The sequence below is a fragment of the Balearica regulorum genome, chromosome 2 (assembly GCF_011004875.1).
Source record: "Balearica regulorum gibbericeps isolate bBalReg1 chromosome 2, bBalReg1.pri, whole genome shotgun sequence".
NCBI classification, from domain to species: Eukaryota; Metazoa; Chordata; class Aves; order Gruiformes; family Gruidae; genus Balearica; species Balearica regulorum.
In genome coordinates, this window is record NC_046185.1 from 18,252,691 (window position 1) to 18,274,458 (window position 21,768).

At 36.9% G+C, this 21,768-nt stretch overlaps 1 protein-coding gene across 1 annotated transcript in view; it reads left to right on the plus strand.

The window, feature by feature from the left end:
- CSMD3 (CUB and Sushi multiple domains 3) overlaps nucleotides 1-21,464 on the plus strand; it is a 727,509-nt gene extending 706,045 nt beyond the window's left edge. Inside the window, exons 65-70 of the mRNA XM_075743489.1 lie at nucleotides 4,578-4,643; nucleotides 7,521-7,679; nucleotides 12,477-12,589; nucleotides 14,472-14,559; nucleotides 18,042-18,177; nucleotides 19,522-21,464. Coding sequence (XP_075599604.1) covers nucleotides 4,578-4,643; nucleotides 7,521-7,679; nucleotides 12,477-12,589; nucleotides 14,472-14,559; nucleotides 18,042-18,177; nucleotides 19,522-19,681 — 722 coding nt within the window. The 3' untranslated portion in view covers nucleotides 19,682-21,464. The remainder of the gene's footprint in view (nucleotides 1-4,577; nucleotides 4,644-7,520; nucleotides 7,680-12,476; nucleotides 12,590-14,471; nucleotides 14,560-18,041; nucleotides 18,178-19,521) is intronic.
- The last annotated feature ends 304 nt before the right edge of the window (nucleotides 21,465-21,768 follow it).

The following is a 21,768-nucleotide window of genomic DNA, read 5'->3' on the forward strand; positions in this document are numbered from 1 at the left end:
GACAGCTTTGGCTGCAAGTCAGGAGAAAAAGGAGAGTTTATGATCTTTGGGAGAAGGGGCAGACAATTCAGGAGGACTACTAGGATGTCATGAGGTTATGCCAGGAGAAAATTAGAAGAGCCAAAGCCCAGCTAGAACTTGATCTGGCTAATGCTGTGAAAGACAATTAAAAATGTTTCCATAAATACATTAAGAACAAAAAGAGGGCTGAGGAGACATTCCATCCTCTGTTGGATGCAGGAGGAAACATAATGACAAAGGATGAGGAAAAGGCTGAGGTACTTAATGCCTTCTTTCCTCAGTCTTTAGCAGTAAGACCAATTGTTCTCTGGTTACCCAGTCCTCTGAGCTGGAAGACAGGGATGGAGAGCAGAATGAAGCCCCCATAATCCAAGGGGAAATGCTTAGCAACCTGCTATACCATTTAGATACACACAAGCCTATGGGGCTGGATGGGATCCACCTAAGGGTATTGAGGGAGCTGATGGAAGTGCTCACCAAGCCACTTCCCATCATTTATCAGCAGTCCTGGCTAACCAGGGAGATCCCAGTAGACTGGAGGTTAGAAAATGTGACACCCACCTACAAGAAAGGCTGGAAGGAGGATCTGAGGAACTACATGCCTGTCAGTCTGACCTCAGTGCCAGGGAAGGGTATGGAGCAGATCATCCTGAGTGCCATCATGTGCCGTGTACAGGACAACCAGGTGACTGGGCCCAGTCAGCATGGGTTTATGAAAAGCACGTTCTGTTCGACTAACCTGATCTCCTCTAAGACAAGGTGACCCACTTAGTGGATGAGGGAAAGGCTGTGGATGTTGTCTACCTGGAATTTAGTAAAGCCTTTGACACTGTTTCCCACAGCATTTTCCTGGAGAAACTGGCTGCTCATGGCTTGATGGCATACTCTTTGCTGGGTAAAAAACTGGCTGGATAGCCAGTCCCAAAGAGTTGTGGTGAATGGAGTTAAATCCAGTTGGCAGATGGTCACAAATGGTCTTCGTCAGGGCTGGGCATTGGGGCCAGTTCTCTTTAATTTCTTTATCAATGATCTGGACAAGGGGATCGAGTGCACCCTCAGTAAGTTTGCAGGCAACACCAAGTTGTGTGGGAGTGTTGATCTACTTGAGGGCAGGAAGGCTCTACAGAGGGGTCTGGACAGGCTGGATTGATTGGCTGAGGCCAACTGTATGAGGTTCAATAAGGCTCAGTGCTGCGTCTTGCACTTGGATCACAAGAACCCCATGCAATGCTACAGGCTTGGAGATGAGTGGCTGGAAAGCTGCCAGGTGGAAAAGGACCTAGGGGTATTAGTCAACAGCCAGCTGAATATGAGCTGGCAGTGTGCGCAGGTGGCCAAGAAGACCAACAGCATCCTGGCTTGTACCAGAAATGGTGTGGCCAGCAGGACTAGGGAAGTGATTGTCCCCCTGTACTTGGCACTGGCGAGGCTGCACCTCAAGTGCTGTGTTCACTTTTGGGCCCCTCACTACAAGAAGGATACTGAGGTGCTGGAGCATGTCCAAAGAAGGGCAACAAAGCTGATGAAGAGTCTAAAGAACAAGCCCTATGTGAAGTGGCTGAGGGAACTGGGGGAAAAGTGGCAGAGCCTGGAGAAAAGGAGGCTGATGGGAGACCTTAGCACTCTCTACAGCTACCTGAAAGGAGGTTGTAGAGACGTGGATGTTGGTCTCTTCTCCCAAGTAACAAAATGTTCTCAAGTTGCACCAGAGGAGATTGATTTGATATTAGGAAAAAATTTCATTACCAAAAGAGTTATCAATCATTAGAACAGGCTTCCCAGGGAAATGATTGAGTGATTATCCCTGGAAGGATTTAAAAGATGTGTATACGTGGTGCTTAGGGACATGGTTTAGTGCTGGACTTGGCAGTGTTAAGTTGATGGTTGGACTTGATGATCCTAAAGGTCTTTGCTAAATGATTCTATGATTCTATCCTAATATTGTAGAAGGGTGCCTAAAGTCCTAGCAGATGTCTGAAACACTGCATGGAATTAATCTTTATGGTTTAATATTATTTTATACTCATATGTAAGCAACAATATACTACTTGCAAATGAAATGTATCTACTTTGTCCTTGATGTTCCAACATTTTATTTTGTTTCTAATTTTTACTACATACTATATCATGGCAGGGCACGAAAAACCTCATGGCAGTATCATGGTGAGAATGGTGTTTTTTCATTTGAGATAAGAAAGAACCTCAATATAGCAACTCTTTGAAATTCTATTTCCTGAATAATTAAAGGACCTTTCAGATTACTGATAGCTAATGTTTCAGATGTGTTTATCCCCAGCGCTCTTACAGAGGCATTTGAAGGCTATATAGCCAGTCACTGCTACTTGGAAGGGAAATAAGAAATTAATATTTTGTATTACTAAAAAACAGGTGTCCTGGCATTATGTGCTAGGCAAATTCTGGGGGAAAATGGAGCAGAGCTTTGGGAGAGTGTTAGAAAGGAAGCTGCCAGGAAGCTTATGACTTGTTCAGTACTCAGGAAGTGTTATGTCAGGCCAAATGTGATTCATGGGCTGTATTTTGATCCAAGAGTTTTCTACTGATGATATTGAAACAAGTAGTAGTAGCTGTCCTATCTGAGAATAAGCAACCTTTAGGAGAATTTTTTTTAAAAAGTATTAAGTGGTAACTATAAGTGTGTCTACCTTGTCATATAACTTAGTTTCCAAGTCCTGAGAAAATACTACAGAAATGCAAAATTTTTAGGATCAGAGGTCTTGATTCTTGCTTTTCAGCAGCAGAGAAAGCTAAATATGAGCAACATATTGTGAGGTATTAACTCTAATTAGATGAAGTCAAATATCTCTTAAGTATTTTCATTTTTACCTGTTACAAAGGGGTGAAACATCTCTCTCCTATGGACGGGAGAAGAGCACTAGGTCAGCTTGTTCACCTGTGACTGTGAACTTTACAAAAATAACTTGGAAATGGATGGAAAGGAATAAAGCATTTGGACTTGAGAGTTCTAAAAGGATCTTTAGGGGAATTAAACCAGAAATTGTTCCTTTAAATACAATACCGCAATCTTGACAGTCCTACTCAGCAAATATCTATACCTAGAAAATTAAACTCCGTAGATAACTTGTTTTAGTTTGGGGTTTTTTTTTAAATTTGTATTTAAATTTTATTTTATGATTAAAATTTCAGTTCTGAACTTGACTAGAAATGTATCCGCCTTGACAAGGCTGATTGACTCAGCAGCTTTTTATACTAAAGCGCTTTGTAAAGTATGATCCAGATATTTCTAACCTGACCCTAGTGTAGTCAAAAAGCATATGCTGTTCAAGCATACCCTCCAGGTCAACCATGTTCAGTGAAGTTCAGTAAGTTTCCTTCAAAACAGAGAAGAAATAGAGATTAATCAATCAGTAGTAACAGGCCATGAGAACTTTAGGTTGAATTCCAACCCCTGCCCTTGTTTCTTACCAGTTTTAATCTATATACCAAGAGCAAGCCTTCTGTAATAAGCTAAAAGGTATTGCCAAGAAAAATATTTTCAGTGCTTCTTGCTAAAATTTCCTTTTTATGCAGAAAAATACTCCACTCATGGAGAAGGAAGTTGCTTTTCTTGTCTATTTTTTAAGAGTATCAATCAGGGAGAAAAGGCCTGGGTTCTAAGCCAAGATCCGAAATACAGAATATTAAAATAACCATTGGAACAAGGAATGGAGCCTAGTGCTGCATGAAAGTATTCTACATTAGGAGACAGAATTGTGTCTTCTTTATAGCCCAGTGAATCCAAATTAGTTTATGCAAAATAAAACAGATTGAGCTGCAGGAAATGACAATGTCCCATTGCATTTAGTTCATCATCTTCAGCAATTGAAGAGTTCCTGCTCTAAGCAGAGAAGAAATGAAATTCTCCAATTTCCAGTGCTCAAATCACCTGAGCAGTTGGAGATACTGTGGACAGCCTCATTTCTTTCTTTCTTTCTGTTGCTATTCTTTAAAGAAACAGTGACTTCCTCCTCCATTGTTAGAGATTAAACATACATCTTTGGGTTTTCAGTCTTGAACACAAGATGTCTCACTCAGTACTGTTGAAGATAATTAAGTCCTGGAAAGCAATCTGATTTAAAACACTCTTGCTATGTATCTCGTCACTGTTTGGTGTTACATTGCTTCCAGTCAAAGCACTATTCACAGTGCTATTTTGTGTGGATCCCAATTTAAATGACATAACTTGCCTTAGATGAGATATTAGAACATATCTCTTATATTAGGTGCAGAGTGCCGGACTGTGAATTCTTAGATGTGGATTCTGAAGTGAACGCCTGCACTCTTTGGGTGTTGCAAATGACTTGGTAGCATCCAGGTGACTGACTTACGAGAAAATGTGGCAACAGAAGAAATCAGTGGGCATGTGCTCCTCTGATATTATGGCTTGATACTGACTGAAATCTCATTCGTATTTGAGTTTGAAACATCATCTTATATCCTTTATAACAAATAATTTCCATTATGAAAATTATCTTCCTAATTTCAGAGTAACATATTTGATACTGATTTGTCTTTTTGTCATTTATTCTATTTAACAGCTGGTTCCAAAATATTAGTGAAGGACCCCAGGCCAGCTTTGGGAACACCAAGTCCCAAACTAAGTGGTAAGTACGTTGGTGTGTATATATATATAGTTTTAAACAAGTTCTGTAGAAAAGACAAGAAGAATCGATTTAGTGAGTCTGTGCTGAATTGCTTGGAATGAATAAAGGGTATTAGATTAGGCATCACATGAACAGAACAAAACCATAATTAATTAAATTATTCCCCAATGTTTAGGTCTGTCTAGACTATATAGTATTATTTATATCCATATACTATTTCTAACTGTTATGTGATGAGTTTTATTGGTTTCACTGAAATCACTGTGTTCTGTGTAAAATCCTATGCAATTTACCTATTCAGAAACTATATTACTCACCCAGAAATAGTTTAAAGACATGTTTTTTTAATAGTCTTGCACTTCTTTTACATATTGCTAATTTAAATTACTTTACCTAAATACTTCAGTATTAGCCTTCAACTTAGCCTTCAAAAAAAGCTTATTTTAGCCGAGAGGATATAGGCTCTTCAAGTTTGACTGAAGTCAACTCCAATTTTAACTGATTTGTTAAAATGGTATTGAGTGCACCCTCAGCAACTTTACTAATGACACCAAGCTGTGTGGGGCAGTCGACACACTGCAGGGAAGGGATGACATCCAGAGGGACCTTGACAGGCTTGAGAGGTGGGCCCGTGCAAACCGCATGAAGTTCAACAAGGCCAAGTGCAAGGTCCTGCACATGGGTCGGTGCAATCCCAAGCACGACTATAGGCTGGGCGAGGAATGGATTGAAAGCAGCCCTGAGGAGAAGGACTTGGGGGTATTGATTGCTGAGAAGCTCAACATGAGCCGGCAGTGTGCGCTTGCAGCCCAGAAAGCCAACCGTGTCCTGGGCTGCATCAAAAGAGGCGTGACCAGCAGGTCGAGGGAGGTGATTCTGCCCCTCTACTCCGCTCTGGTGAGACCCCACCTGGAGTACTGCGTCCAGCTCTGGGGGCCCCAGTACAGGAGAGACATGGAGCTGTTGGAGCGAGTCCAGAGGAGGGCCATGAAGCTGATCAGGGGGATGGAGCACCTCTCCTCTGAGGACAGGCTGAGAGAGTTGGGATTGTTCAGCCTGCAGAAAAGAAGGCTCCAGGGAGATCTAATTGCGGCTTACCAGTACCTGAAGGGGGCCTACAGGAAAGTTGGTGAGGGACTGTTTATGAGGGAGTGTAGTGACAGGACAAGGGGTAATGGGTTCAAGCTGAAGAAGGGTCGATTTAAATTAGATGTTAGAAAGAAATTCTTCCCTGTTGGAGTGGTGAGGCACTGGAACAGGTTGCCCAGAGAAGCTGTGAATGCCCCCTCCCTGGAAGCGTTTAAGGCCAGGCTGGATGGGGCTTTGGGCAACCTGGTCTAGTGGAGGGTGTCCCTGCCCATGGCAGGGGGGTTGGAACTAGATGATCTTTGAGGTCCGTTCCAACCCAAACCATTCTGTCATTCTATGATCTTTGGCTGTCCTGACTAGGTACAAGAGTAACCTTTCTCTGTTTAACAGGCTGTACACTACTTCAAATCTATGTTTGTCAATGACGGAGTCATATTATCAGTCTTTTCATTGAGAAACTTTATGTACTTTATTTGCAATTAATTGGGATTGTACAAAAAGATCAGTTTTCCTGAAAGTAGTGAAATAAATTTCAGGTAGATCACAGATCAATAGCATCAGACTGTTGGCACCATCACTTTCTTTGCTTGCAGTTTGTAGGCCCAGTATTAGGGTGTTTTGTTTTTATGTGTTTACTTGTCACAAAATATATGCATATGTAGATATACGTACACAAATAAAAAAAATAGGAAAGCTCTTTACTCTCCATGGGGAAGACAGCCTATCTCTGTGACCCATAAAATAAATGATGAAGGAAGACTGTCGGGTATTCCAGTGTGCCCCAGTATTGAATACTGGGATATCCTGAGAGAGAAAGGGGCAAGTATTCTTCTGTGTTTATGTGACTTGGGATCCCAACACACACACTAACTCAGAGCTCTAAGTTCAGCATGAGTGACTCCAACTAATGTGAAAGTGCTGATTTTAAATAGTGATTATTTGTTATATGGCTAAGTTCCAGGCATTTCCTTTGGAAAGTGCAGTAAACCCATCCTAAGTCACCTTCAATTTAATTGTTTAAATGGTATCTCATGTTAAGATTTTAAAGATTTGCGTGTATCTGTTTTTACTGGATAGCTAACATTTTTATTTTTCTTTAACTTTACTGTTGCTGGAATAGCATTACTTAATCATTTTACAGCAGGATAATGATAAATATTAAATGTAAATGTTTAAGTCTAGCATATTTATTCTCCATGCAGCCTATGATCTCTAAATTTTAAATTAGGGGATTTTTTTTTTCTCCTGGTGAAGCTCGTAATGTTTTTAATCATTTGAAGACAAAACATCTTATATAAATTTTTCATTAGAAAAAGTGATTAGGTAATAAAGATACTTATAAACTTTCAGTGTCATTTAAATATGCTTATGAATATTTTGATATCTAAATCAATATTAATTTCTACAAAATTTAATCCTAGCTGTATGTTCCTGCCTGTCCATGCTGGCATAGAAAAGATTCTGCAATGAGAGGAATCTGGTCTTTTGATTACAGCTGTTAAATTAGATTTTGTGAAGTTGGTTTGATTTTAGGAAATGTCCATATTTGAGGAAAGGAGCAAATAAAGGTACAGTTGTGGTTGTGTTCTTCAGTACAAATAGATTTCTTTCATAAATGTTCCTGCCAGGCTTCTATGCTTTATATGTGAAGATTATGCTTAATAGACATAAAAATAAAGAAGGTAAAGTAGAGAAAATGCTAGTATTTATCACATATTTTGTTGGATGCTTGACTTCTAAGTACTAAATATTGCAAAATGTATTGAAACATGTTTGATGTCTGTATAGTTCCTGATGATGTATTTGCCCAAAATTATATATGGAAAGGATCTTACAATTACAAAAGCAAGAAACAGCCCATGACTTTGACAGTCACCAGTTTCAATGCAACTTCAGGAAGAGTAAATGCAACACTTACAAACAGCAATATGGAATTGCTGCTATCAGGTATGGGATAAGAAAAAGTAATTTCCATTTAATTTTTTCTGCCTTATATACATTGGTTCCCTGTAACTTTATGCATAACACTTAAACTTTTAACATGTTCTGGAAACTTTCTCAGCTTATCAAAGAAAACTTCATTCTAGTTCAGTTCCTTGTCAAGGGTAGGGGTTTTCCCAACTTTTCCTTCTATCCTCCTTTTTAATTTCCCAGGTTTTTATTATATTTGGAGTTAATAGTAAATGAAGAGTGAAAGAATCATCCTAATTCTCATGCTTCTTTCTTAAATATTATAAATAAACTTAAATTACTGTTCCTGAGATTTTCTTAATCATACATTTTCCCTACAATAGCCTATTAATGACTAAAAAGCAATATGATGAGATTGATATGTGTTGACCTAGCAAGGCAGAGATAATTAATGAACATGGAGAGCAAGGAGAGATGACACTTGTTAGACTAGCTGATATAATTGAAAAAAGTAGCTACCCTTCATTCTATGGTTTCAGAAGAAGCCTTTGGTTGCAGTCTTGGTTTATGATATTCCACAGTCCCTGCCACACACAGCACTGTTGCCTTGGTTAGGTTGACACAATATGCACAGATCTCTAGCTGTGAACCATCAACAGTAACTACAGATATGGCTTGACTAGCAAGCAAACAAACAAACAAACAAACAAAAAAATTGTTTGGGTTTATAGTTTTTGGGTTTTTTCCAAACTCTAAGTCCCTTGATCGAGACATCTCAGCCATGCAGACAATGGGCCTGTCACACCACAGGAGTTGCAGGCTATAGCACAGGGGTGTGAATAAGCATAAAAGAAACACATGAAATTAATATTATCGCTCAGTTTTGGGAAACTTCACACTTTGTCTACAGCATTTTTTACAAGGACTGAAGAAGCCTAAAAATTGCAGTTACGTATAGGCTGGTTTTAATCTTTTTAAGGACCCCTTTCTAAACTGAAGTACTTTAACATCACTCTTTATCCAGAGGTGTTAGCAAGGACATAAGTGACAGAACGTTAACCTGTTGGAAAAAAAAGAGGGAGGACAGTTCAGCGCATATGTTTCTGAGAGGGGTGTTCTACAGGAAGAATGTAATGGACCAAAGAATCCATGTCTCTGTTGAGCTCTTAGTTTCTAGTATCTAGCAGAGCAGTGAATTTTTGTCACTAGGTTTGTCTGTTGGAGGTATTTTGTAGGTGTCCTTTGAAGAATAACACTTGAGAGGCCATAGATGGACTGAGTGTTTCATAAAATATTTTCTGACTGGTAATCATGTTTGTCATGACTGTATGTGAATTTATTCTATTGTATGATGTCTGTTTAGTTTCAGCCATGTAATTTCTATGAGGGTATTACATGCAGCGGATGTAATATTTCATATTTTTAGGATTAGTAAAAGTAAAAGCTGTGTTTTCTCACCCAAATAACCTCCTCCTCCAAATAAAAAGGTTCCCTCAATTGGGCACAGAAGGGATTGCAAATGCCCATTTTCATTCTACATACAGGCATTGCACAAGTCATGAGGTAATGAATATTATTTTCTTTCCCTGTTTTGCAGATAGAAAACTGAGATCCTGTATACTGAAATAATATCCAGGGCAAGGGAAGTAGGGATGGATCAAGTAGGACATTTAGATGGCAGGAAGCTTATTTCTCCCATACTTAACTTGTAGGTTTCTGAAATGAAAAGTAGTTTTCTCCCCATGCAACACTTACTGGGTTTGCATTCCATCATTTGCTGCATCCTTTCTTACTTCTTTTTATTTTGGCACCTGTGCTTGCTGTAATTATAGTATACATGTCTGTCACAGGTTAGAAATGGGCATGTTCTTTTGATCAGGTTACCATGAGTGAGAATAGCAATGCTGTTATAGGGATTAATAGAAGAGAAAGGTGCAGCTTTTACTTCTTTATTTGGCTCAGGTTAAACACTCTTTTGTACACTGGGAAACCAATTTCCAGCTATGAAGAAGCACATCGGCCTTTCACCAAGAAATGCTTGTGAATCCACCATTGTAAATTAGCAGAGAACAGTGATGCCTTGGTCTGTGGGTAATTTTTCTCTATGCTCCTGTTTCCATCTACATACATAATGTTCATGCCCATGTACACACAACACAGCCTTCAGCCTCATGCAAGTATTTCCTAACATACATTTATAAGATACATCAATGGCAGAAGTGATTGATTTTTTTTTTCCCAATTTCCAAATGATTTCTAGATGCACACTGTCCAAGCTCTTTGAAGTGATCACACAGTGTTTGATAAAGTTAATGCAGTCCTGAATAAACCCTATCCTACCAAGGCACATTCATTTGAGCTCAGTGCAGCATTAACACAAAAGGAAGTCTGCTTTTTAGCTCAGACACTATCAGCTGCTTTATCACTGTCCATCCTCAGCGGGACAGGGGAGAGAAAATATAACAAAAGGCTCATAGGTCAAGATACGGACAGGGAGAGATCACTCACCAATTACCATCACAGGCAAAACAGACTCAGCTTGTGGAAATTAGTTTAATTTATTGCCAATCAAATGAGAGTAAGGTGAAAAGAAATAAAACCAAATCTTAAAACACCTTCCCCCCACCCCTATCTTCTTCCCAGGTTCAACTTCACTCTTGAATTCTCTACCTACTTCCCCCCCCAAGTAGCACATGGGAATGGGGAATAGGGATTGTGGTCAGTTCATCACACATTTTCTCTGCTGCTCCTTCCTCCTCACTCTCTTCCCCTGCTCCAGCGTGGGGTCCCACCCATAGGAGACAGTTGTCATGAACTTCTGCAATGTGGGCCCTTCCCATGGGCTGCAGTTCTTCATGAACTGCTGCAGTGTAGGTCCCTTCTACGTGTCCTTTCCATAGGGTGCAGTCCTTCAGGAATGGACTGCTCCAGTGTGGGTCACACACAGGGCCACAGGTCTTGCCAGGACCCTGCTCCAGCACGGGCTTGCCATGGGGTCACAGCCTTCTTCAGGTGTCCACCTGCCCTGCTGTGGGATCCTCCATGGGCTGCAGGTGGATATCTGCTCCACCATCAACCTCCATGGGCTGCAGGGGGACAGCCTGCCTCACCATGGTCTTCTCCATGGACTGCAGGGGAATCTCTGTTCTGGCACCTGGAGCACCTCCTCCCCCTCCTTCTGCACTGACCTTGCAGACTGAAGAGTTGTTTCTCTCACATCTCCTCACTCCTCTCTTCTGACTGCTGCTGGTGTTGTGCAGTTGTTTTTTTCCCCCCTTCTTAACTATGTTACCCCAGAGGCACTACCACCGTTTCTGATGGGCTCAGCCTTGGCCAGCAGCAGGTCCGTCTTGGAGCCGGCTGGCATTGGCTCTGTTGGACATGGGGAAAGCTTCTAGCACTATGTCACAGAAGCCACCCCTGCAGCTCCACCAGTACCAAAACCTTGCCATGCAAACCCAATACAGTACCTTCTCCTATGCCTCAGTGCTGTCTTCAGTTCTTTTCACATCATGGAATTTGGATGAATATAAAAATGGGAAATTACCAAAATTAAGGGTACTGCAATGTTATTGGAGTTTTCAGTTAATAAAAAGAGATCTAGGTTATTTCATGTGTAGCTAACACATACTAACTAAATCTAGTCTGAAGTCATCCACATTTGTTAGTCAGTAAAAATTAAAAAAAAAAAAAAAAAAGAGGAATGAAAACCAGTGTTTAAGTCTAATTCAATAACAGTATAATACCTGTTCTGTGAACTATTGAGTTAATAAATCAATGAATTGTAATTTCAGTTTGGTGGAATTTTTAGAGGTGGGAGTATAATTGTTTGAGGTTTTTGTTATTTGGTTTTTGTTTTTTTTTTTCTTGGTTTTGGTTTTAGTTTTGTTTCTGTTTAAAGTTTTAGCCATCATTAGCTTTCGGTCATGTAAAGTGCAATATAACCTTGCATGATTCTACAAATAGATTTCATATGAAGTGAACAGTAATTCCAGTGCTCTGCCAGAAAGGAAATGATCAGACTAGAGAGGTCTTCTGTTTAAAGTCTTAAGGTTTGAACCATTAACTGATAACAATGATTAAAAATGTGGGGAAAAATTCTAGACTGTATTGTCACTATTTACGATTGTCTTTGTAATGGAAGATTAAATCACTAAGGATATTGTACTACTTTATTTTCATTCTCCAAATTAACAAATAAGGTTATTTGTGTTCTAAATATTTCTTCTGCAGGAATGAAAATGAGTCAATTAATTATGTCTACAAAGTAAATAAGGTCATATACAAGTCTTATTGTCTGGGAGAAACTTTGTCATAATAATGACTGATGAAGAACAATTCTATTTTTTTGTATATATTCAAATTAAGAAATTTTTCATTTAGCACCAGCATTGGGAAAAGAATTTAGATGTGGATGTTCCTGTTATCACCTTCTTTACCTGATAACTAAATTACAAATTTTGAAAGTTGGGATGCGAGGTTCAAATACAGTCTGCCTGATCCAGAACAGTATTTTCCATCTCAAATCAGATTACTGTCAGTGTTTGTTCTCTCTAAGGCTTGTTACCATAACTGTTAAGTAACAGCTGTGTGTACAGGGTTTCCCTTCTGTCCTCTGTACAGGCTAAGCTAAAACCAGTTTCGATTGAAATCCTCTAATAATTGAAATAATTTCACAAAAGAATGCCTCTTGCTAAACTAAAATGTTGGTAACAGTGTTATCTTTTATCCCTGCTTTCCGTTTTTATGGCAAGAGATTAAATGCTTATTCTTAAAGATGAAATTATTCCTCTACTCAACACAAATAAAAATTTTTGAAACTCTGTTCTACAGGAGTGTATAAAAGCCAGGAAGCTCGGCTAATGCTCCACATATATCTCATTAAAGCACCCTCCCATACATCTGTGAGCAAGTTGAAAGAGGAAAAATGGGCTATGGATGGTTTTGTGAGTATATTTCTGCTACAAAAGAGAGCGAAAGCTTTTTTTTGTTTGAAATCATGCTGGTGTTGTACACCCAAAAAATTCTGAGACATATCAAATGGAATCTTGTTAGCAATGCTGATTCATTAAATGAAATGAAAAATTTATAGTAAGATATAGGAGACCAGCCTGAGGGAATATATGGGAATAGTCATACTGTGTAGGCACAATTATAATGCATGTTAACACTGAAGCCTTTCTCTTGCTTCTCTTTGAATTTTATTCCAATATATTGAGACATTTTATCATCGTGATAATATAATATCAATTTATAATAATATAATAAAATATCATATTAATATAATAGCAATTTTTATGATTAGGCTAGCAGTCATATTTTACTTTCTGGAGATATTTTTAGAAATAACATGAAAAGCTGAACTGTTACATGTATGGGAAAAACAAGATACGTTGCTCCAATCAAGCACTAAGCCTCTTGGAGGTTCTGGGGCTGAGCTTATTCTTTAAAAGGGAGAAGAAAAGAGCATATAAGTGAGAGGAAGAAAGGTGAAGCAGAGAGGTAAAAAGAAGCAGCAACAGCCCATGAAAAGGAAATCCCTTCACAGAACAGACAGGAAAAAAAAACATCACCCAAGATAATACTAAGGCTGGAAAAAGCTGAGTGTGTCAGGGGCCTGAGACACTTTATTTGCCAAAGAAAGCAAATTTCTCAGAAAAGAAAGGGCCTAAAATAATTTGGATGATGATGAACACTCATACATCCCTATTACACTGTTTCATTTCTCAAGGAATCTGTCTGTTTTCTTGTTTCACCTACTGCTAATGCACGACTGGGACACCAATATGGCTGCAAGTCAAAAGAAGACAAGAGGTGTACATTGAAGTGTACACGTAAATCCATATTTTTATAACTTGTGGCACTACTTCAATAATAATTTTTAAAAAGGTGCAAAACCAAAGTAAAAAACCCTAAATCTCTCAAACAATAAATATACTGGTGAAAGGGCTTAACTTCCTTTGTTTGTGACTTCATGAGCATGATCCTGAGGTGAAAAAAAATATGGTAAAGGCAAGAAACTTACTTTTAGACTTCTAAATGCACAAATATACACAGTACAGTCCCTACATTCCATATGTTATTTACATACTGTTCTTATTTGACCAGTAGTTTTTTGTTGTTGTTGTTGTTTTCTAATCTTGGAATAGCTCAAACAGGCTGCTTTACCCCAAAGTAAGAAATTCACCTGAGAAATGCACCCTTTCTTCAGTGAAAACATAGCTTCAGGTCATTGCTGAAGACATACTATTGCCTTGAGAAAGGGAAGCTTAAGGGAAAATATTAAAGGAACCTGCCTCAGGACCACTGAATTTAAACCTAATAAGTATCTTGGGAAGCAAGTACCTGTACATTTGAATACAATGTGTTAGCTTAGAATGTACTTACCCTAACAAGGGAGATACTCATAGCATTACAACCCTTTCCTCCCTCCCACAAGTCTTTTAAATTATTCTAGCCTATTTTACTCTTGCGCCAAAACTTCATTCAATATTCTTCTGGTTTACAGATGTATAATAAGTTAATTATTGGGATAAGCACTGAGAAAGAACAATTGAATGCAAGGTCTTTTTTATTTTCTCTTAAAGTAAATATTACAACCTCAATACTTGCATCCTTAGGATTATCTACAATATAAATTTTGCCATCTACTACTTAAACAAATCAGATAATTATGAAGTATGTAAGATGCTTAGAAATATTGACATCTTGAATTGCCAGAAACTTTAAGGGGTTTTTTTGTTTTTAAAATATAATACAGTTAAAGGTAGCATAAGGTAGTATATGTGACCATAAGCCACGATGTCTAAAGCATTTTTTTGTTTACAGGTTTCTGCTGAACCTGATGGAGCAACATATGTTTTTCAAGGATTCATCCAGGGTAAAGATTATGGACAATTTGGACTTCAAAGATTAGGTATTCAGCAAATTCTAAGTTTTTGCCAGTTCATTGTTCTATATTCTCTTTAATTATATCCAGTAGTATTAAGGGTATCTGCAGGATGTTATCAGTATTGACATTTTATAGAATATTGAGGTATTCATATCTTTAAAATCTCATTTAAGTAGTACTTGCAAAGAGTGTTTTGTCAGAAGTTGTAAGGACTTAGACACACCTTGCAATGTACTGCTTAGTATAGCTATATATTTGTAATGTTTTGAGCAATGTTTTTCTATGAATATGTGCAAAATGCATTTAGTTTCACATCTTAATAACTATTTAGAAAGCCCATGTTATACAATGCTCTGCTATACAATAGCTCTGGTATCTGGCTCATGCTACTGAAACATTTCACCTAAGCGTTTGCTAGAAGAATGAAACTACTAAATATTTGTAAGTAAATCTTTATGTTACTGGTAAGAACAAAATATTACTTGATAAGCATTTATTTCCTAAAAATTGACTTTTTGTTTCTATACATTCAGTTCTACACCAAACTAATAGTCTTTATTTATCCTTTCTTGGAGAAGACAGCTCTGATAACAGAGCTCTGGTAATAACATTCTTCTTTTTAAGAAAAAGAAATTCATTTACTTTTCTGATACTGTCCTAAGAACTGTGATATTTCTCCTTCAACAAGAATTTGAATTTAGTTTGTACTGAATTCTTGAATGATAAAATACTATTGAGAATTTCTTAGAAGAGGAATTACTTTTCACTAACGTAATGGCTCCTTGGAATACTTATCTTCACATGAAATTCCTATGTGGATGCAAAAGTAGGGTCTTTCAGCCACAAAGTATTGTCCACTCTTATTTTTTCAGTAAAACCAGGAAATTCTTTAGTTCTTGAATGTGCTGGAAGAATTTATTAATGAATGTATAAGGTAAAGGCAATTTTTTCTTTTTTCACAGTTCTAAGTCATAGTAAAATGCACGTCTCGGGATCTTGATTTCCAATGTATTTGCATATGTAAATTCTTTAAGAAGAATTATTAGAACTATCTTTATGAAGAAATATTTCCTTTAAATGAATATAAAAAGAGATAAAAAGAGTTATTTTCCTTTATTAACTTCTTCAAAATACTTGAAAGTCATCTAACGAAAATTAAAATGCAAAATTTCCTTGGCAAAGTGTTTTCACAGAATCACAGATTGGTAGGGGTTGGAAGGGACCTCTGGAGATCATCTAGTCCAACCCCCCTGCTAGAGCAGGATCACCTAGAGCAGGTTGCACAGGATCACGTCCAGGCTGGTTTTGAATATCTCCAGAGAAGGAGACACCACAACCTCTCTGGACAGCCTGTTCCAGTGCTCGCTCACCCTCCAAGTGATGAAGTTTCTCCTCATATTGAGATGGAACTTCCTGTGTTCCAGTTTGTGCCCGTTGCCCCTTGTGCTGTCACTGGGCACGACTGAAAAGAGTCTGGCCCCATCCTCTTGACATCCACCCTTTAGATATTTATAAGCATTGATGAGACCCCCTCTCAGCCTTCTCTTCTTCAGGCTAAACAGACCCAGCTCTCTCAGCCTTTCCTCATAGGAGACATGGTCCAGTCCCGTAATCATCTTCGTAGCCCTCCGCTGGACTCTGGCCAGTAGTTGCCTGTCTTTTTTGACCTGGGGAGCCCAGAACAGGACACGGAACTGCAGATGTGGCCTCACTAAGGCAGAGTAGGTGGGGAGGAGAACCTCCCTCACCCTGCTGGCCATGCTCTTCTTAAGGCACCCCAGGATACCATTGGCCTTCTTGGTCATGAGGGCACATTGCTGGCTCATGGAGAGCTTTTTGTGCACCAGGACTCCCAGGTCCTTCTCTGCAGCACTGCTTCCCAGCGGGTCAACACCTAACCTTTACTGATCTATTTTCACAGAATCATAGAATCATAGAATGGTTTGGGTTGGAAGGGACCTTAAAGTTCATCTAGTTCCAACTCCCCCCTGCCGTGGGCAGTGACACTTTCCACTAGTGCGTCTGGGTGGCTCAAAGTTCCATCCAACCTGGCCTTGAACACTTCCAGGGAGGGGGCATCCACAGCTTCTCTAGGCAACCTGTTGCAATGCCTCATCACCCTCACAGTGAAGATTTTTTTCCTTATAATCTAAACCTACCCTCTTTTAGTTTAAAGCCATTACCTCTTGTCCTATTACTACATGCCTCCATCATAGAATGCCACCAAATTTGTCAGGCAGATTTGCCTTTACTGAAGGCATGTTGGGTGCCTCCTTTTGCCACCAATTACCTCCTTTTGATAGACTGTTATGAAAATTGTATTTCTTCATTTGATTTTTATATGTTTTTTCTTTTCTTTTCCTTTTTGTTTCATTTCTTTTCGTTTCATTTCTTTTGTTGTAGTTGTGAGACTCTTTTCTGTAATATATTGAAAGTACATTTATTGATTTATATGTTCTAGGAACAGAATGGTTCTCTGAGGTTTAAATTCTATACAAGAATTAATTGTAGTTAATATAGTTTTTAAAACAGTTATGGAGAGACAATCATTGAACACATTTTGTTTAGCATGTTTACCACTTCATTATTTCATGCACACAAACACAGCTAGTTTCTCTGAAACAAAATATTTTGATTGCTAGTCCTATACAATTTTCCTCACAACATTTAATTTATTTTTCTGAACATTTAATTTATATTTCTGTATTTTAGTATATTGATTATATGTTTCTTTCTTTTTGTTTGGTTGGTCTTTCTTTTTTAAAAATTTCTATATGTTACCTTGTAAGATCAAGAAGTCAGAAAATATTATGACCTAAGCAATTCTTAAAAGGTCCAGTTCAAAGCTTAAAAATTAACTTTGAAGCTGCACTGGTATTCCTTTCCTCACATTAAAAAGGTGCATATCTTGTCTGTGTAGATAATCTAGATAATGTGTTCCTCAACCATGCAGGAGACCATATTCTTATTTTTTCATCAATATCTGGCTTTAGCTCTTCATAATTGTTCCTACCTGTTTCAGTCTATGTATCAATAGCAGTGCCTAATGAAATCAACATGATGAATTTTCAGTATGCCTCATCATGTGATTTGTCCTTTCCTTGAAATATTTTTTGCCTTTTATACACAGAGTATTTATTAATTTCTGAAATATACAATCAGTAACACAATCAAACATATGTGTTATTATAAATTTGACTTTTTGTTACACAGTATATTAATGTGTATTAATAACATCCAAATCTTGGATATCGTATATATTTACTTTACCAGAGTATATGTATTGTTCTCCTGACATTTTGCATCCACTTATTCAGAATATGGTATACCACACTACATTTATTTTCCAGGTGGTCTCAGCATATAGCTGTATGTATGCAGATGAACACATTATGGTGACCAAATTATAAGGTGTTACTGAATTCTGAAGTTTATAGAGTACTACGTGCCAGGGGTAACAGACATGTATATTATATTACTTGTTTTTTTCTTATTATTCTTTTTAGGTCTTAACATGTCTGAGGGTTCAAATTCTTCTAATCAACCACATGGTACAAACAGTAGTTCAGTGGCCATTGCTATCCTTGTGCCTTTCTTTGCCCTTATATTTGCTGGTTTTGGCTTTTATCTTTATAAACAAAGGTACGTACAGATTATGTATATAGTATTCCTGTATGACCTGGTGTTTTTATTGACTTCAGTCTTTGTTAGTATAAATAAAATTTTCTGTAAAACCACAAAATGTTTGCAAACTATGCATGTAGACACTTCTTCCTACCTCCATTAAGGTCTGGCTTGATGACTGAGAGATCAGTTTATTGTACCATGTCATACTTTCATTCCTACCTATATAAATATTATAAATTTCTCTCTTTATGATAAGTAAATGGATTCTATATATTATTGGCATATAGGGAATAATATAATGAATAGACTTTGTGTATACTTACAGTAGATTGCCTGTATTATTTTTTTTACATGTGACACAATTAAGATTCATATCTTGAATAATTTATTTTAATGCCTGCTCTCTTTATTGGCTTGCAAGTATATGCAAGTATTATGTCATTGAGAGGTTTCATTATGGAACTGTTTCTGCATCTGAAATTATTAGTTCATATGCAATTATGTTATATAGCCACCAGTCTTCTCAATTTCATTAGTCCGAGTTCATCAGTTTTGTTCATGTTATCAAGACCAGTATTCTTTGGATTTAGTGTCAAGTAATCTTTTCTTATAGCTTTGAAGCCTTAGATGACTAAAGAAAATTTAATCACTTTAATGACAAGAGAATTCATTGCCTACTAACTGTCAAAATGGTGGTATATGTCTGGTAGCCTGACAATAATAATTGTAATATAGTCTGCAGGATAACATTAGTTTTAAACACATACCATCATTTTTAAATGGTACCACTTGTTTTTTAACTGCTTCAGAATATGAAAAAGTGCTCATGTAATTTTTTTATACATTTGTTATTAACTACATGCTGTAAGCACTTGTCTTTACATTTTATATTGATGATTTACAATACAGTATGAATTTTGCATAAAAATATAGACAAAATGTTTTCAAGGGATTGAACTTTGATATTTGGAGTTACCTAGTGAAAAAAGAAAGCATTTCAGGCACAAAGTCATTCTTGATAAACTTATTGAGTCTTTGACGGGAAAAAGAAAATCTCAGTCATCTGGCTGGGGAATTATTGCATCTTTACAAGATTTTTTTGTACTCTTAACTATTAATTATCTGATCATCAAAGTGGAAATAATACCTACTTTTTCTCAAGTTGTTAACTAGTTTTTCAAGTGAACAACATTTTAAATGAACCATAAATCCCTTAAACTTTGATAGAGCACTAATTCTTAGCACACATACTGTAAAAAAAATTGAGATGATATATTGTTAAATTATGTTTAGATTCTTAAAACACATCAAGTCAGTGAGGAAAATTGCAGTTACAAATACTTTGTCTTTCTTTTACAGGACTGCACCTAAAACACAGTATACAGGATGCTCTGTACATGAAAATAATAATGGACAAGCTGCTTTTGAAAACCCAATGTATGACACAAATGCAAAGTCTGTGGAAGGGAAAGCAGTACGATTTGACCCCAACTTGAACACCGTTTGCACAATGGTATAATGTGGTAATGATATGTCTTCAAAGTCTGGAAATTGACACACAACACAGTGCACACGCAGTTCACTGATTAAAAAAAAAGAAAAAAAAAATTAAAGCACACTTTTCAGGATATACTGGGTCACCTTTTCCTGAGGATGATAGACAAGAATGGGTTGTGGTTATTTTGTTTTGATTTTGTTTTTCATAAACTGGATCAGAATTTTTCTTCGTGTATACCATGGAGAGTTTTAAAAAAAATTGCTGCACTCCATGAGTGCTACTCACAGTTTATTTGCTTTTTTAAAAAAGGAGGTTATTCTAAAACATAAAACATATTTGCATATATTGGAGGAGCATCCACTATCAGTATTTCTGTGCTTTATGAAAACTATAATAGAGGGACTGGGTTAAAAACAAGATATAGGTAGAAAATAAAAGCTATACTTACAGGAGACAATAGGTCACTGACTTCTCTTTAACAGTCATATGCTACATCTTTCTCATGAGTTTGTTCCTTCATTTCATTTATTCAGCCCGTTTAGTATTTTATTTTTCTTGGAAGGGTTTATTTTTTAAGTCCAGGATGTAGTATTTCAAAATCAGCAAGTACAACTTACTCTTTTCATGCCACAGAAGAAAAATTAAAATGTCATGTTCTTATTGAATGAATTTCCTTCCCTGCTTCACATTTTGCTTTTCATGTTCCAAGTCAAGCTCCTTTTCTCTGTTTCCATTAACAATACTCACAAATGGTAATGTTTCTACATTTCTTTTGTCAATCATACAACTAGACAAATTTTGCAATCAAGAAACTAGTATGAATTGAGCTTTGTCATGTGGCTATGTTCCTTACTGTGAAAGATCATTCAAAAGAGTGACCATCTTACATTTTCTTCAAATGTGAAAACATAATTTAATATTTCCAATTAAAAAGTACAGTTTACAGTAACATTAGTAATCAAATCCATATATCAAAAATGTAAGAGTCCATTTTCAATCCATGCTAGTTAAATCTAGATTGTATCACATCACTTTATTCCTTCAGCATTTTGTCATAATGCGTGCACAAAGCATGGCGAAATCCCATTGAAGTTGGTGGATTCTAACAGAATTCAATGAACTTTGGATCAGACCTACAAGGCAAGAGGAAGTTATAATTTGGAAATACTGTGTTTTCACATTGATTTTATCTATATATTCCATAATTTATGGAAACAAAACCTTACAGCTAATGATTTTAAATTGAATATATTACCATAGTGCAATGAAAACAAAAATATTAAAAAAAAATATTAAATATATATATATATATATAAAGCCATGATTTTATTAGGGACAATCCATTCATTTTAGGGAAAATTCAAATTTCACAGCCCTCAGATACAAGTTTTAGACATTCCAGAATCACTTCTAAGGAAATGTAATTTTTAGTTTTACAGCGATTTCATATCAGAGTTATTCAGTGGCAACTCAGTAATTTATTTGATGTAGGTCATTGTCTTCCATTCATAGCATGACTCATAAATGCTGTGTGTTAGCCAGTGTGAATTATCTGTTATTGTCCCTTTCAGACATTAATAATTCTGTGAAAATCTAAACTTTTTATTACCGTAATAGAGAGTGCCTACCAAAAATCATTGTACCCAGGATTGCTGCTTGGATTTCTATAATGTTTGATGAATTTCTTATAAACCATTTTACAACACTTTGTTTTGAATATTCATACAACTCTGTCAAACTGTATTCTACTAAAAGGATGCTGTTTTATATTTTATACCATTGGTTGTTATTTATTCTTGTTTATTCAAATGACTGCAATAACTATGATTCATTCATTAATGTTAAGGTTAATACATTTGAGATCGTTTAAAATGTTTCTTCTGCAACTGGCTACTCCTCTTATATTAATGCATACACTTTTGTAAAGAAGTATATTTTTATGAAAAAGGATTTGTAAAAATATGATGTAAATTTTCAGTGCCATGTAAACAAAATAAAAATGGACAATTGCTTTTTTTAACCATGTTTCTTCTTTGGAAGATGAGCTTTAAACTCACTTCAGTTGTGAAGATGAGAAAATAACCAAATTAATAATTCCAATTTGGTAT